The 18,620-nt window shown below is 41.6% G+C and overlaps 1 protein-coding gene across 8 annotated transcripts in view; it reads right to left on the reverse strand.

The window, feature by feature from the left end:
- The window catches only part of nedd4l (NEDD4 like E3 ubiquitin protein ligase), an 83,510-nt gene that overhangs the window by 48,064 nt on the left and 16,826 nt on the right, over positions 1-18,620 (reverse strand). For all 8 annotated transcript variants that reach the window (XM_036529451.1, XM_036529448.1, XM_036529450.1 and 5 more), the window contains exons 2-4: positions 17,277-17,350; positions 4,001-4,082; positions 64-102 (exon numbers count right to left, since the gene is read on the reverse strand). In XM_036529451.1, the coding sequence (XP_036385344.1) occupies positions 64-102; positions 4,001-4,082; positions 17,277-17,350 (195 nt within the window). The remainder of the gene's footprint in view (positions 1-63; positions 103-4,000; positions 4,083-17,276; positions 17,351-18,620) is intronic.

The following is an 18,620-nucleotide window of genomic DNA, read 5'->3' on the forward strand; positions in this document are numbered from 1 at the left end:
ATCATCACACTGAGCTTTGACTATATTTCACACAGAAGAGCAAGCAAAAGCATGTGTACTCACTCTGAAATAGAACTCCTCGTTCCATTTTGGATTCAGAGTCTGAAAGAAAAGATGATTTGTTGTTAATTGAGAGAGGATGCATTAATTTACAGTGTCATGACATATTCTAAACTTCAAACCTCACAAAGGAACAGAAAACGTTTTAAAAAAACATTGTCTTTGGCCTAAACTGATCTAGAAGAGGCCATCAGATATACTTTTAGACATTTCCTCTTCCTTTCCCATATAGAGCACTCACGCACACAACACACACACACACACACACACACACACACACACACACACACACACACATTTATATCAGTCTGAGAACTATGTGTCAGAATGCACTTAAATACTATGGGTTATTAAAGCAAGAGCACACCACAATGTAAATGAATAACTCCTTTTACTAGCCAGTCTACTTATTAGCAGAAACTTTCAATGTGTGAGGTCCCCCCCTTCTTCATCTATAGCTAACACAATAATACTCCTCCGATGTGTCACAGTCTGAGATGTCGGGTGGCAGTGTAGCATAGTTGTTAAGGAGCAGGACTCGTAACCGAAAGGTTGCCGGTTCGATCCCCGCTGGGACACTGCTGCTGTACCCTTAGGCAAGGTACTTAACCCCCAACTGCCTCAGTAAATATCCAGCTGTATAAATGGATAAAATTGTAAAACAACTGTAACCTATGTAAGTCGCTTTGGATAAAAGCGTCTGCCAAATGAATAAATGTAAATGTAAATGTCTGTGAAAGAGCTGAGTGAACTGTTATCCAGTCTGCTCAGTGCTGCCACCTGTCTGCACCACCCTTTCATCACAGTTAATGTATCAAATGTTCAACTGTATCAATCCTTCATCCGGACAGGGCAGAAGTGTAGAGAGGAAAAACAGATGGAAAGAGGATGAATGGCAATCTCTGGATCACTGAGCAGGGACTTCTCAGTGACTCAGCACAGCAGCTGCAAGGACTGGAAGTCAGGAGACTGACACCGGCAGCCACCATGACTGACACGAGTCCCTGGAGACACTGACAATGTTCTGAGGTGTCCGGATCTACAGACAAGGTGACCAGCTGTAGTCCATGCCAAGTCTACAGCCTCAGTCTGTTCCACCTATGTGTTGTGAATAGCCTGTTACTCTAAAAATCTTTTTTTTTTTTACTTGTACCTGAAAACAACATCAAATACGAGTAGATCTTTATCATTATGAGGGATTCAACAGACTGTATACAAAAACACTTTACAGTAAACACTACGACTTGCCACAAGGCACAGAGCTTACCTACGAGCTTGTCTTCCACGACACTAATGTGGGAATGACATGCTTCACTGAATGGGAATAATGCTCTTCAGTGCTGTGCGGCAGCTGATGGTGTCAGATGCGTGTAAAGCATCAGGCACTAACTGCGCGGTATGCCTGCCTATTTAACCATCATCACCGTGGGAGCAAACTGGGACAGAAAGGGGGCCTTTGAAAATTGAGTGAAATTCTGAATACAATCTGTAGTTAGTGAAAGGATTTGTGACACACACATTTACAGTCTAGTTTTTTTTTTTTTTTACTGTTATCCTTCATTTGGACTAATATGATCATACTAAGTCATTATAATTGCATTAGCTTGGCCTGACATGTTTTTGAACACATAACCAGGGTGTACATATAAAAGGAGCATGTGAATTCAGTGGGATGACATTGTATTAGCACAATACATTTATGATGCAAATAATCAATGATAATAAGGAATGATAATTTTAAATGCCCATTATTTTAGCCATAAACAACAAAGTTACACATTACATACAAGGTATGCGCATACATATTATGTACATTTGAATTCTTTTTATACCAGCACAAAGTAGCACTTGGGCAAGACAAGTAGACAAATATGTACGTGCACAGACAGTCAGCAGCCAGTGGCCTACATAATGGAACCACCCAGTAGAAAATCCAGAGGGAAGTTGAGCCTGGGACCAAACAGCTTTATGCAGGTAACCATGTTATGCTTTTGAGCCAACTGCACTTGACAAAAGTATGCCATCATTTGTTGTCATTTGTTGTCATGTACGCTTTTAAGATGGGATGGGTGCTCCCACGCAGCTCACTAACACTTGCCCTGGGCACATTCTGAGCTCTATGGCCAGTGCTAAATCCCAGAATCCCAGCCGCATCATCGGCCGATGATGAATCCACCGCAGCGGAACACGCTGGATCCGTTCCTCCGGGGACAGGCGTGGGTAGGCCGGCCAGGGCTTCCCCAGCTTACTTCTCAGGAATGACGGGAACACCGCAGTTTTCAGGTTACTTGGCTGACGTCAGTGAGGTAGCGCCTATGCCGCACTCGGTACCGCTTTACCGCCACTGCACTGTATTATCTGTGTGAGGAAAACAGCAGCGTGCTGCATGCAGGGGGACTGCATTCACCTCGCTTCAGTGCCCCTGCAGCCGTGCGCACACAGGCTGCCGCACTGAGACACAGCTAAAGCACATCTGCTGCTTCCAAACCAAAGGGGACACGTGATGGAATGAAATACAAAATTAGCTATATGCATACAGAGCAGTCTGAATTACCACCAAATAAGGCCTAACTAAATAGGCAGCTAACATGTAATTACCATTAGCAATATGCAACCAGCAAAGAAAATCATCTAAAAACAGGTTTGAGGGTTTTCTCCACCATTTTACAGCACTGAATATTCCCATGTCAATTGTTCAATTTTATTTTCTGATTTCAGTTGCTGAAAATCAAATGCAATGGATGCAAAATCATGGATGCAAAAATGCAAAATCATATTGTTTTTACTGAGACTGCACCTATTTCCACATAGTGGCTCGCAGAAAATATAAATACATATTTACTTGAAATATTTTCAACTGTAATATAATTTCATCGTGAAGTATTCCTGATGTATTCATTACATGTTTAATGTGTGTCTTTTTCTCCACCTTCCATGCAGGTATGAGGCATTTGTGTGAATGTGTTTGTTTTAAATGAAGATTATATTCAATAGTATGGATGTTGGTTGATTTTGCCCCAATATCAGTAATTAACGTTTTATGTACATACTCAAACATTCCCTCTGCATTAATAAATACGGTTATTACTTTCAAAGGTCATGCGACTAGCGGAGCAATTCAAAGCATATTTTCACAAATGAGGCCAGGAAACAATCTCAGTTGTCCCGGCAGTTATACATTTACTTTTCTGTTGCACAACAAAATATTTAATATTCTGTTGCTAACTAGCCATATGTGTTTATTCTCAGAGAGGGCCTCTGTGCCTTGTAGCATGAAACATAGCCGTTGGCCACAGGCAGTGTATCAGACGGCTGTATTCATCTTGCATTTGTTTTATGTAAGGACCCACTTGCACTTGCAAGCAAACAATGATGCATATATTGTACATACTGTACGGTAGTTAGTTTGGTTGCAAGTGTTCTCATGTTAGCTACAGAACATTTTAGTTTATTTTGGTATTAAATCACATTTCAAGAACTTAGTTTTTGGTGCTGAGTTTCGGCATGTTCCTTATAAACATCTTGGATTTATTTAAGATTCAGATTCTGTTCTCTTCTTTTAGCATTACATGTACCCCTTAAATGGAATATGATACCACTTTCATGGTTTGTTTTGTTATTTTTGTGCATAGTCTATTTTATACCATGGTATACCAAGGTAAATATCACAGACACATATAGGCTGCAAGTGTCTCTAGGGCACTAAAGATTATCCCTTTCCTATGAAATGGCTCCCCCTTGTGAAGGTGGCTTCCCTCATGTTGACACTTGGCAGTAGTTCTGCTTCCAAGTGAGAGGGGAATGCTAGAATTAACACTGGCGATGGTTTCCCTATTATGCACTGTTAAATAATACAGAGCAAGGCCAGCAGCACAGGTAAACAACCTGGTTATGGTGAGCGGCGTGGCAGAAGAGGATGACTCAGCTCAGAAGACCTTACCTTCTTAATGGTTTTCGTCTGGACTAAGGCAAGTTCTCTGTTTTCATCTGCAACGTAGAGGGAGAGCTTGACGTAGGGATCACTGCAAACAAAACAAAAACACCGAATCAAAATGTGAAAGTTAGCAGAGAGCAGCCCGAGAAAAGGCCCAATAACCGCACAGCGTTGCCACGCCCACCCTCGCTGACTTATGCTGACATTGTACGCCTCTGACGCTGTGCGCCTTTCAAGTGTCTGCAAATGACAAGGCGGGTCCGGTCTCATTAAGAAAAAAAGTGAGTAATGCTTGCAGAGAGCTCTTCATCCGGAGGAGGTACTCCACCACCCAGGTAGGTCAGGCCTTCCAGTGTGACTGCTGACTTCATTTACGATAACATCGAGTGGCTGACAGTGCAGTGCTGTCTGTCACCATACACAAAAAAAACTCTCTCTCACATCACAGACATGAAATCCAGCCTAGGAAATGGATATCACAGAAAAAGTGCTTACTGTAGTATATTGTCCCAGATACTGACAAAGGGCTGCATTGCCTACTGAGGAAAACAATGGCTAAAAATAGAAGAGCAAGTCAAGAGTAAACCCTTTGTTCTTTAAATATAGCGGACTCATTTATTTATAAGACATGCATAGTCCTCCTAAGACCTGTTTTTTTTTTTTTTTTTACCCTGCACAGAATCTCTCTCTCCCCCCTCAAGAATGGCTGGTGCCCTCATCTTAATCATCCTGGGGAAAAGGAGAAGCTGAAGATGGCTGCTCTCCAGCTTTAATGACTAATTAAGCTCTCCAAGATTCCTGCTGTCTCTAATTGGATGTTTATACTGGGGATTTAATTTTCTTGACTAAACAAACATAATGGTATACTGTATTTGAATTGTAGAGCTGGGCTATTCAGAGAGAGACAGTCACAGACTACACATATGCATACAAAGTACACACACACTGCGTACTTTGTTCACATATTCAAATACACTGTGAAATGGGAAAGTGAAAAAAACACCAGAGGTGCAATGTGAAATTGCATTTCAGACTGCTTCTTGCAGTGAATAGGTCATTGCTAACAACACTGTAAAATGTTTTCCTCAGAATACCATTACAAATACTGTTGCATGTTAGTTCAAAGTAAAGTCTTTTTCATTCACAATCCTTCAGCCTCCAATCATCCAATCATGAGCCTAACCTAGCTTGAGGCTTGAAAAATCCTCTGCTGACATTGCTTATTTGCATATTTTTTTCATTTTGATTATATAGATTATGTTAGTATGATGGCAGGTACTCAATGTACCAGGTACACCAAGTTATAGATTGGTGGCTCATACCCCATACCTGTAAAACACCAAGTAAGGCCCTTTAGGGAGAACAGAAATAACCACAACAAAGTCTGTGACCTACTTCTGTTCATCTAACATCATTTGAACACACTGACTGCTGATACAATTTCACACAGTCACACAACAAATCTCCAAACTTGGACCATTTTGTACTTAATTCCTCAACCTTCTTTCTGCTTCTTATCCAACTTAATTTTCTTTCTGCATCACTGCAAATCCTTCAGAGCCCCTAATTACACTGCTCAAAATTGGTCACTCCTGTGTTGATCCAATAGTAACACCGGTACATAACAACAGTAAACCAATGTCGGCACATTCTGCTCTTAGTAACTGTTCATGAATAAGAATGAAAACTTTACACTAAACGGTTTGAGATGAGGATTGCAGGTGGACCAACTGATTTTAGACGGGCACACAGTACACAGAGGTACTATAAATGTTTCCAAGTGTGCAAACAATAAGGATATACATATGTGATGCTGTTTCAGACAAACACACGTTAAAAAACGCTGGCCTCCATCTTTGTTGTGCACAGAAGCTAATCAGCTAGCTAACAAAATCAAAGAGCGATATTTGTTGTTAATGTATAAAATCTCAGCAAAAATTATGATGAAATGCCTGAGATATCCAATGTTGAATTTTGGCAGTTTACACTGAGAGCTGGTTCAAAGTCAGTTGGTACCAACACACTATAATAATGTATATTGGGTAGATTGCTTTGGCATAGTGCTTGATCAGGTAGCTAGCTTCATTTTAATTCATAATGAGTAATTCTGAAGGCAAACGTCTTCGAGATAATTTGTTATTTATCAGTTTGTACACCGAAAGAACATATATGGGAGTCATCACAGGCATCAGAGGCATCTCTCTTTTGTCCCCAGTCTAGAAAACCATAGCTCATTCAGATTTATTACCCAGCCAGCACTTCTTACGACAGTCACCACTGAGGAAACAAGGTTACCAAATCCTCATCAAACTCTGCTATTTTGCACTAAATTACTAGCGAGAATCACCTCAGATACCCCTGGAGCTCTGCTGTTGCTAGGGAGACAGGCCTCTCAGTTATAAGAGTCCTTGACTGTGGGGCATATGCGGAGTGAAGAGGGACAAACCAAACAGCAATAAAATAGAGGAATAACAAGAAGGACAGCTCAAATCTACCCTATTTATCTCAGGAATAATGCACCCCTCCAACCTTGATAAGTATCACATACTGGGCCCATATGATTTGTGTGGATTTTTTAGGATTTCCAGCTTAGTCACTATAATGTCCAGCTGGGCTATGACATCAGTATGGAAGCTATGTTGCAATGATAATTTTTTGTCATCGGTACTTACACTCTGAACATCCTCAACAAGCAGAACTTCTGATCAACAGCTCCAGCTCTCTGTGGGAAGCTCAGGGTACTAACCAAAAAGTGTTTCTGCTGTGCAAGGTCCATGTCACATGAAATTTCCAATTTAAGGTAAACACACAACTTAAACAATACCACATTTTTTTTGGGAAGTCCCATTATCCTCTGTTTTTGTGACATTACCCTTGAAACATCTGAAAGTGTGGTGTGCTGTGCTATTCAGAGAGCTCTGAGCAAGATGAAAGTTATGGTCACACTCCCACAACAGTCTGTTCAACTATACAGAATTGTTCTGCATTCCTTGTGGTTTTGAGATGTCGAAATCTTGATTGGTGAACCACTTCTGCATTAATGCCAGTATTTAGTATTTGGTACCAGTTACTATAGTGTTCTGTGAGGAATTGAAATGTATTCAGGTGTCTGTATTCAGGTCTGACAGTTTCCGTATTGTTGCTTATTGGCGTTATTACATACACTTGCATACCATTTCTCTGTATTTTGCTCTGGATAATAACTGAAAATGACTAAATGTGACACAATGCACAGTCCTCCTCGAAGAATGAAAACAATAGCCAAAGGCTACCAACAAAATACCCAACAGCATGGGCATCTTTACTTGGCCAGCAAGCTGGACCATCTATAAGCATCTTCACGAGAGATCAACACTGTTATATCTGTATTTTAAGTAATAGATGTAGCCTCAGAAGTACTACTGATTATATCAATACATTGACAGGCACTTAACGTGCATATTTTCTTAAGACTTGTACCTAGTTAGCAAGCCACAAAAGAGCATTTGGGTACCAAACATTTTTGGTAATGAATTACTTATTTTCTATCAAACATGAAGATTAATGGTAAACAGAACTTATAAAGAAAACTGTGGCCAAGAGACGTGACTTTCTTCAGAACCATGCTGGTTTCTAATATGAGTGGATTTTGTTCAACATTCCTTTAAGGTAAGATCTGGTTCTTCCTCATTCTGCTGTACAACATGTTGTGCACTGCAGAAAGAATGGTTCTGTGTAATAGTTAGTGCTGTGGATCAAGCTAGCTTATGCCATGTTTTCTTGAGAAGCATGCCGGCATGATATGGGAATTGCTTTACCTGTCAGAGAACAGCATAGCGATTCAGGCAATAACATTTTGGAATATAAACCCCCCTTTGTTGTGTGGAAATTTTATTCAAGAGTGGACAATTCTGATATAACATCATTAACCCTACTCACACTGGACCAACTTTTCAGATGTCCTGAAGTACTGCATCTGACACTCTGACCTCCTCATCCTCATCTGGATAAACTCACCCACATCTGGGTGTCCCCTCAGCAAAGAGCGACTTTCAGTGCGACTTTCATCAGCCAAGAGAACAGCGATGGCTCTACAAGGACACTCTATGCAAACTGGGCCATGGATTTGCCTGAAGGTTAGTAGTACTAAACACTCTACTTTCACCAGCTTGCAGGAATTTAAAAAAACACTGAAAACGGATGTTATACAGAAAATCCTCACAATTTGCAGAAAATGAGGTGCTGCGGGTACATTGGAGGGTTAACTCCAGCTAGTAATAAACGGCCAGTGTGACCAGTATGGAGGATAAGTTGACATTTTTCCCCCACACTGACGCTCTTCAGCTGAACAAAGTTATTTCTTAACTACTGTCGCCCAGGTTGTGTAAAAAATGGATGAGTCAAAGTTTACATGCTGGGCCTAAACACATGAGTGAAGAGTCAACAGAAACGACGGCTGTTATTACGTTACATAAGTGGTGCACAACATCATCAGCTATGCATCAGCTACGAGGGGAAAAAGCACGAAGAAGCCTTCTACACCATGCCCAAAGTACCACTCCACCCCAAATACTCATAACTATGCCCAACATTTTTGGCCCCTCATCACCCTACCACACTGGACAACGCCTTGGCACAGCCAGGCCGAAAAATCCCAGAACGACACCGACCCCATGTTTTTGGAGAGGGCCGACATTAAGCAATCGTTTAATAAGCATGGTTACACTACAGTTACACCTCTCCCTCCAGTTTGACAATTGACTGGACAGCATATTAAAACCAGGGAACCAAGTCACCCAAAGACTTTTTTTTGTTTTGTTTTGTTTTGGTTTTTACAAGAAAGAACACCCTCTAAACCTAACAGGCTGAAATATGGCAAATTTAATATCCATCGTAAACATCAGTAGCACACACGCATCAACCTTCATGTTCTTCCCCTGCTCAACTCTGACGTCTGCCAAGATCTCAGCACTGCTGGTCTTCAGGCCCAAATAGTGGACCTCTCCAAATTCCCAAGAGGCCCCTTCATTTAAAGTGTGGAAAGCAAATACAAGTCTGAACAGGACCATCAATACAGAAATGACATTACTGCCCCTCAGCCGCTTATTTTAATAGCTGTTAACCACATGCTGCAGGCCCGTCCTGTCAAGCGCCCGGCAGCGTTCTGTTGGAATGAAGTGTGATATATTGATTTGAGATGACCTGTATTGCACAAAACTCACCCAAAACTCAATACGCGACCTGCGTGAGAAGGCAATTTACAGCCAGAATACTGACGAAACAAACACAGAGGTCCACTTCTCTGAGGAAAGAGGAAATGAAAACTCTCAGTTTCTGGTGGAAAAAAAAAAGTGTAAAAGGACAAACTGCTGGAAAGTTTCCATATCAACCGCGTCATAACTCAAAAAGGCTGTATGGCAGTTCTGACAGGGCATGATTATGCGTCATCCCATGCCAAGTGTACGAGGTTGGTGGCCCGTCTGTCTTAGATTTCGCAAAAAAAAATCACTTGGCATGAAATGACCGTTATGCAATAACCCCTGTTTTAGTCTTCCACTTCGGTGAGCAATGAGGGGCTTCTTGCCCATTGCAGATTTTGTACACATCATCATTGTTTTCGGACCAGAGGAAGATCATGCAGAGGAGCTAAACATGTTGATCTATGGCTATATTAGGCACCAATTTTCACCTGTGGCAAAAGCCACTCTAATAGCCTATCACCGCGTAGCATTTCAAAAGTAGAGCTGTCGAGCTTTGTTACATTCTCCCCATTTATGCTTGACATAAAACCTTACAAATCCAGCATGTTTCTCTTACCACCATTTCAGATACGTATATCATCACTTACTAACAATGTTTCCCCGTTGTTACAAACAGTGATTGCTGATTGGGCAAAAGAGTAACTGACCAAAGGATCATCGACCATTCTCAGTCATACGACTTAGCCCTCTTTTACTAAGGACTAGCTGCTGACCTTTACCACATGAAGGGCCACGATAATACTGACTGTCATTTAGATAATTAGAATGTTAAAGTTAAAGCAGGAGCTCGGGATCCTGAGCTGGCTGACCACGTCATTTACATGAACTGCGATATCAACAGCCCGGAGCTTGATGGCAAGATTACCAATCACAGGCTGTAGCTCCAGCTACAGACACAGCAATGGTTTAGAGTGAGTTCACCTGGGACGTGAACAGGTTATCTGCTTTGGATTTACATATTCAAATCCCTACTTAACATTCTCTCCTCTCACTAGGTTTGAGATCATAGAGTGCAGTGGGACACAAAGAGCCCCATTCGATTATTTGAATATATGATCTTGTAAAGCATACATCTGAATATTAACTAAATCAGAATGTACATCCCTAGAAACCAGCCCAAAGTGAGCACAGCTTAGAAGCATCAAGTACTCAATTGAATAACACAGACTAAGCAACAGTTTATAGAATGTACCACCTCATTAACTTGCATTTTCACCTGTGAAACAGGAATGGGCTGAAATTTGTGTATCAGTTTTGCATCACCACTTCCATTCCAGTAGTTCTCTCTCTGTCCCCTTTAATCACATGAGAATGGAAGACCATTTTCCATCATATGAGCTCAGGGTTTACGTCTTCTCTCACTGTAACAGACAGTCATGGTATATACTCTATAAGACATTCTTCAAATCTGCTTTAAAAGCAACAAAACTTTCCCAAAGGAAATAAACCCTTCCTGACTTAAAAGAGGATGTTTCCATAGCCCTTCGGCAGTGGCCAGCCTTTAGTTCTTGACTTTGAGAACCTTTTCTTTTTCATATGTGCTACTTCCCAGAATTTAAGGGTGCCTTTCCTGTGCATATTCTTCTTGACCTCTAGTTTATTCCCTTATCTTGCTGCTTTTCAGCTCCTTTGCTTTCCTTCTGTCCTATCCAGTTCGATCATGTGTGCTCCATTGTTACCACCTTCCTGTGTTGACACCCAAAATTACAAGAAAGTAAAACATAAACGGACATTCTGAGGTAATGCATCCCCTTTGTCAGCACACCAAAGATCATATATGGAAAAAGATTCTTGATTCAACTCTATTTTGCATAGCACAGGGCTTTCATTTGCAGGTCTTTCATTATTGCTGTATCTTCGCCATTGCTGGCGTCCCTGCTCATGCCATCTGACGCCCTGAATTCGTCGGCAGCCCTGCAGCCAGACCGGTTTTCCCTATCCCCACCTACCTTCAGGGGCCCCTCTCTTCTTCCTCCACTAGCTACCAGCTGCAGCCTGTTGCTTTTTTTGCCAGTTTTTGCTGGCCAGGCCCTGGACCACACTATCCTCACTTACTTATACACTTGTCCTACAAGCTGGCACACTCCTTGCACTCCTCTATTGCTGGTCACCTGCACATTCCTCTCCTCTGAGGCTCTGAGACAAGTGCCCACTCGCTCTCATCCCTGCCCTCCTAATCGGGACAGTGTTTCAGATGGCATACACTGATTCATGCAGCTCTCGCCTGCCTTCATCTGCCAGTTGGGGAAGAGACCTGAGGCAGTACTGATAATTGTTGTTTTTTTTTGTTTTTTTTCCATTGTGCTGATAGCAAACAGCCAGTAATTTTGGGAGTTGGTACACTTCCAGATGGCTACGTGTTGCCATATCCAGTTGTATCCTACAGACTTATTTTGTTTTTTTTGGCACATATTCTTGCCATTTATAGTCTGCTCTGTATTTCCTAAATAAGAGCACTTACCAAACAAATTGCTGAGTGATTAAATTTAGGAACAAAATTACAATCGAATAACTTTTATATTAACATTCAGACCTTAAGATAATGGAAAAAGGAAAACAATATACCGAGCACTATGAAGTTCTTTTATATGCCACCAACACCGTGTCAAAATCCATGGCAATAAATAGAGGATTAGCATGTTTGCCTGTTCTGCAGACAGCTAAATAAGAATTTCAGCCAGTGATTTTGACTGGCTTTCCCCTATGTCTAAAAAAACTACTAGAAGGTTCTGCACTTTTAGTCGTGAATCTAGAAGCCAGCCCAGCGCACTTTAAGAGAGGAAAAGGGCTTGCCAACAGTTTTGTTCAAAGCTGAAAGCCACGAGGACTGGGCATCCAGCCTACGGCTCGTAAGAACTGGGTGTTAGATGAAGTGCTAACTGCTGGTGGCTGCAGAATTAGACAAGACAATTAGAGCGAAGGGCCCCGTTCTGCAGCAGGAGGCCTGGGCAGTGCGCACGGCAGAGCCCGGTGGAGCTCACGCAAACCCACGTCACTGCGCAGAAAGCGGCTTCACGCTAAGCGCTCTCCCCGCAGCGTGGGCAGCGAGCACGCAGCGTCCGTGCGCAGCTCCCTCTGTGTGCTTTTGGCCGTGCCCAGGGGACGCCAGCAGGCTGCCAGGATGTGGACGGAGGCATCTTGGCGGGTTAGCGTAGCGCACGCAGGGCAGCGCGCAGTGTGATCTGATGGAGGCAGGCAGCCTTACGTAACCGAGGCAGATTTACTCCCTCGGCTTGGAGGGCGGGGGAGGCAGCGTTTCAGCGCTGGGTGCCGCAGTGACAAAAATCCTCGGGGCATGACGGGTGTTGGGGAGTAGTAACGTAGGGCTAAACGTTTTTCCCTTCACCAGCAGGAGAGCATTCAATCCAGACTCGTAGCTCTCTGGAAAACAAGGAGGTTGATAAAAGTCTGTGAAACTACAGCTACCATGAAGCATCTGACACGGCCTGGCTCGTGAACAGCCTAAAACCCTGCCTTATGATATTGCACCTCAATTTCACCTGCAATGAACACTTTTATTGTTAACATGGGCTCAGTTAAAACTGCTCAAAGTGGCATTTGGTGAACATTTAAGCCACTCTAAATTACAGCACACAGACAATGCATTCTGCATTTACACTGCAGCTACAGAGCACACGGTCTAGGTAAGCCTAACTGTTTGTTGTCATGGCAAAGTGGTTCATAGACTCATAAAAACTGAGTTAGTAAGCCATAAAGGTGCAGTCTGCTCAGGGGAAATTACGCTACAGATGAACGCTTAAAATTTATGGTAGGTCCTAAATTCCTAAAAATGCAAGATCAAGCAAACATGGCTGGCCTCGCTTTCTTACAGAGCGGTTAGGGTTGAGACAGAAACAAACGAGCAAGGTCTTTTCTGTCCTGCACTATCAGAGAGATTTCTTCATTTCTCTGAATGTTGAGTCACTGCACACTTTTAACACATATCACATGACTGCTGAGAAATAAAGGGCAGGACGTCTTTCTTTCCAATCCCTAAGTGGAGGAAAACCTGAGCTTTTTATAAGGACAATACTACACAAAGCAACCATCACAGCTCATGTTAGCCGATACAGCATTTTCTACTATAAAGGGTAGTTAAACAAATTAAGCACGCTTAAGGCACTGCCCTACTTAAGCGAAATTCTGTCAGAAGCTGATGCTCGCCCCCAAGGAGGACTTCTGGGGACTGTCCCTCCCGGAGAAGCAGTGTGTGTAAAGCGAAACGAGGCGGGGGAGGGTCTGGTTCCACCTCTTCTCATGACTGCAGACCGCACCATGGGCGGCGGCTCTCCTATTTTTAGCACGCCGTTCCTATTATCATGCATGCAATCTGTCAACATAGATCTTCACAAGAACAAAATCAAGGCACCATTCCGGAGAAACGCCTGTACAAGTCAATGTGTTTCAGTGTTACCTTTTTGGCAAATTCCCTACATTTCAGAGGAATGTTAGGAGAAAACTTCCATAGCGGTAAGATGAAACTGAATCTCCTCCTCCCCACTGTGTCCATAACTGGGCAAAGCAATAATGTAACACCAATTTATAGTGTCTTGCTGTTATGTTTTCTAAACTGGAGTGGAATGTTTTTTTTTTTAGTAATGTGTATATATAATAGAAGGTGAAAAAAGCTAAATGTAGTCCATTGCAAATGGTTATTTTTGAAGGTTAGAGCACAGCCTCTCAAAGATTAAGCTTCTGAGGAACCTCAGAAATAAAGACACATAAGAAATCAAGGCAAATTTACACTGTAAGCGCATGAGCATGCACTGTAATCCTGTGTATGCTCACAGTTCCCTTATATCTTTCAGTCAGTAATAAAATGATATTTTCAACACATGCCAGTAAAACATCCAGTCTTTAGGTACATGTAAGTATAACCCTTCACGGAGAAGAAAATATAAATTAGAAGATTATAAATCTTTACAGGTGAAAACAATGTAGCTTAGTTCAACAGTATTTTTCAGTATCCTTAGTATAAGTATCTTTTTTCCAAGAATATTCTGGGTATATGTGAATAAAAATCGTTAAACTGTTCTCAACGAGAGACATTAGCTATCTGTTTAAAATAACTTGATAGTTAGCTATAACACAGACTTAGCTAGTCGGCTGTTCATCTAGATGACTATGATATACTTAGCTAGTTGACTAAGTTATAAAGAGGAACTGGCTGTAATAGCACATTAAACCCATGACTTTTTGCAAGTGACAAACTTCACCACAAACTTAGCATCGCTATCTTGCAAGCTAAACTGATCATCTGTTAGCTCATGTGTAGCTTGCGATATCTCCGCTGTGATTTGTACTTCATAATTGCTAAGGAAAGGTAATAGAATTCCATCTCTTCTTGTGCTCACTGTATGTGCCTCCCCTCACCCACCCCACCAATCAGACACTGTGCTGCTGACGCCACTCCATGGACCTGATCAGAAAAATCCACTGTCGAGTTTCAGAAGTAAAACAAATGAACTAAAAACTATTTAAAAGAAACCAGCATACACATTCACAGGGTAGTTATGTTCATTAAGTATGACTGTACCATTGTAATTTGATTAATTTATTCATTTATATCTGGTCATTGTTTTAAATAAATCTGTATCAACTGGTGGTGCAGACCACAGACCACACTTCCAAAACAACTGTTTTAGATACATCATGTTAGCTAAATGAATAGAGCATTTGGCTTGACGATAAAGAGGAAAACTATGCAAGCTTTCACATAACAGCAGAAACACTCCTTTTTTGTCTTCACGGGACATTCATTATACAGTGAGAAATACCAGTGAGAAAAGCAAAAACCATTTCATCACTGTCAGATTGAAACAGTCCCTCTAGAGTTAAAGTTCAACCTCCAAGATAGCAGTCGGGTAACAAGGCTGTTAATTGTTAAGCCTTTTTAGTTTCATAGAAAACAGGCATTGTTGAAAGGTTGGTATTATTATGTTTTCCCTTGGAACATTTGGCACCAGGTCCTGAAGTTTTAATAAGAGCAAACAGCAGTTCACTTTGTGAAGTACAGGTCTCTAATCAGTAATAAATGGCTGGGTCAAAGTTTTGCTTACTCATAGTTTCCAACAACAGCAGTTTCCAAACTGTGGGTCAGAAACCAATGGTGGCTCACAAAAATGATCACTGGGGTTTGCGAGATGCGTATTAAAAATACATATTACATACCTCTGTACTAATCAAATAAATTAATGAGTCGAGGTTCATGCATGAGCTCGTAAACATACGTTCCATAAAATATTTGTGAGAGCAGACGGCAGGGCGAAACGCTGTCACGCTGGAAGTCGAGAATGCAGCCGTCACTCTCAGAGGCGCGTGGGAGACGCGGGGTATTGTGTCTGGTGGAGCTGGTCTTCTGCAAGAGACAAAGCCTTGACAGACCCACCCTCTCCCTGAGGGCGGGGGCTCCGGCTGCGGCTTGCAGCTGCACACGGCCTCTTGCAGGGCCTCCCCTCTCCCGCCCGCCCATCCTCCCGTGTCGGTCCGCACACAGGCTAACGCTGTCCTGCCTTACGCGTGGTGGGACCGGCGAGCGCATCTGTCTGAACACGCCCCTGTGCAGCCTGTGCACTGTGGAGGCTACAGCAGAAACGCTGCAGTATAACATTCAGCTACCACCAACGCGCTACAACAAGCCTGATGAGCAGACCATACAGCTGCAAACATATTCTGAGTGCTGGGATGGTAGCGAATTTAAACCAATTTATACCAAACATAATGAATGTGCACCATTATTATAACAAAAAAAATTGAGCTGTGAGTGAATGACAGCCTGGAATCCAGCTACTTCAGAGATTAGTCCAGCAATGTGCATCAGAGTCTAACTTATGTATGGAAGGAGCCTGCGGTCTGTAAAACAAAGTATGAGCTAAGAATAAGCAAAGGCAAATTAAGTCAAGGACCTAAACAGCAGGCCGAGCGTGGAAATATTATTCCAAGCTGTGTGTGGAACTGAGGCTAAGAAAATTTTCTCTGTGAAATGTCATGCGGGTACCCTTGGTGTGCCTCTCGTGATTTGCAACGTCCTTGTCCATTTCTGAACTCAGCAGGTTACTATGGCCAAATGATAATAACAGCACTAAAAGCACTGTTAGTCATGAATAGAACACTCTGTACTCAAAGAATGCAATCTGATAGCTTTGCAAGATACCGTTCTTTGTTTGGTCCAGGTTTTACAATTTCAATTAGAGGAGGAATAGACCAAAAAGGCACCTGGGTGGGTTTCACTGAGAGGAAAACCATGGAACTGTGTTCAGCTGGATGTAACAAGCATTTCCCACTTGCCATTACAAGACAAATTTAGTTGGCCGGGGCTTGGTGTGTCCAGATAAATAACTGAGCCAGGGGCTCATTTTTGCCTACGGACTTTTTTCCCAAAGAAAAAAAACACAGTTCAGGCTTGAATTCAATTATAAGTTAAGCTAATAATACCTTACAACTAATAAACACAGTAGTGGTGTCTTATTAACACTTACGTAAGTGTTATTTCAGTAGGTCAGAACCACAATAACAGACTCATACGACCTTGTAGGCAAATTCATGACATTAATTAAAGTTAAAAAAAACATGAGCTCAGTTTAAGACTGAATTAGGTAATTTTCAACCACAGTGTAATGGTCAGTTCATCCAAAAAAAAAAAAAAAAAAAAAAAAAATTAATTCTGAAGACTGAAGATTTTAATTAGGATTCACAGAGCTGAAAAGTTAATTAAATTTGAAAATTGACTATCATGAAAGACTACCATGAAAAAAATCCAGAGCTACTTGTGTGTAATTACATCAGAGAGGTTACACAACCGACTGCAAAATAAGTGTTGGCACTCAATCAGATGATACGCTAATCAAAGATGCTTTACTCAAATTCAGATGGGAAGGCAAGCTTCAAGACAGGGAAGAAGCCTTCATCAATTTAGTCACTGCTAGACGCATCTCGACTAGAAGTCATACTGTGGTTTTGTACCAAAACCAACTGGGCACCACCCTGTGCCCAGCTCTCCCACCCTTCCCCCTGCCCCACCCGCCCCAGCCCCCCTCCCTCACCTGGCTCCGATGATGTCTTTCTTTGCCAGATCGATGCCTGCAATAACCTTGACGCGAAGAACTCGGGAATCATCCTGAAATGCAAAGAGAAGAAGCATCCAATTAAAAGCTTTTCAGATTCAACAAATCTTCCTTCAGACAAAAAAATCTGCACTGTTCGCATTATTTGACCAAGTACCTAAAAAAAAAGAGAAGAGACAAGGTGTGTTCGAAGAGGAAGCGTTCACATTTATTGCACAAGCTGCTGAAGTGTGCTGAGTTTTCACAATCTTACAGGGCTTGGCAGAGGAGATAAGAGGCATACTGCAGCAATAGGCTACTTATTTTTTCCCATAGGACACAAGGAAGCAAATTTCAATGACCTGTGAATTTGTCTGTAACTGACTTCTCCCTAAAGAGATCACTGTCAATTCATATTACACTCAACCCAGATAAAATATACCATGGGCACCTTGGGATTGGTAATAATTAAAGTTCCAGGATTGCATCACAAAAAATAATATTCTTTTTTTTCTGTATGAAGTTCAGCAATATAAATTAGAACCATCCCATAATTTTCTACTCGCTTCTGTCCAGGAAACACTTTTAGCTGGTTGGTAGTTATTGTTATTGACTTAAAGATTGTCTCCCCAATATGTTATCTGACAGGACTGAAATCCTCTTGATAACAGCCAAGAGGAGTTCAGAATAAACGTGCTTTGAAACACATAGGTTATATGACAAGATCAAAGTATTTTACAAGGATATTACCATGAGCAAGCTGTAGTTATATAAACACAGAAAGTGAATGTAAAGGTAAATAATGTAAAGGTTGAAATAGCATTGTGATCTCAACAAAACTGTCAAAATTGTCTCCTGAGACACAAATCACTAGCCTATTAAGTGATGTTAAACAGAAAATTTGACTAGCGCTGAATTTATGGGCAGGTTTTCAAATAGTTAAATAAGTTCATACACTACCCCATGCAATTATAACTGATGTGACAGGAGATCATTGTGCATCTTATGATAGTTTAAATGCCATTTGATTGGTTTGATAATCAAAATAAAAAAGATCAGACGTCACACTCATTGTAAAGAACCTTGGAACATTAAGGACTCTAAGAACATTTCTGTGAGACAGGAAGACTTTTACTACCAACATAACTAACGCAGCCTCCGTACAAAATAAGCAAACAAATCTGTAATGGAACGTAAGAATTGTAGCACCTACACTTCACACATACACTTATATAGCTTATGCAAACATACTGGGTATTTCTTACAATTTGTCAATGCCAAAGTTTCACCCAGAGGCCGTAAAAAAATCAAGAAATACGACCAAGCCATTTGAAGAGTGGATTT

Source organism: Megalops cyprinoides, chromosome 5, assembly GCF_013368585.1.
Source record: "Megalops cyprinoides isolate fMegCyp1 chromosome 5, fMegCyp1.pri, whole genome shotgun sequence".
Lineage (NCBI taxonomy): Eukaryota > Metazoa > Chordata > Actinopteri > Elopiformes > Megalopidae > Megalops > Megalops cyprinoides.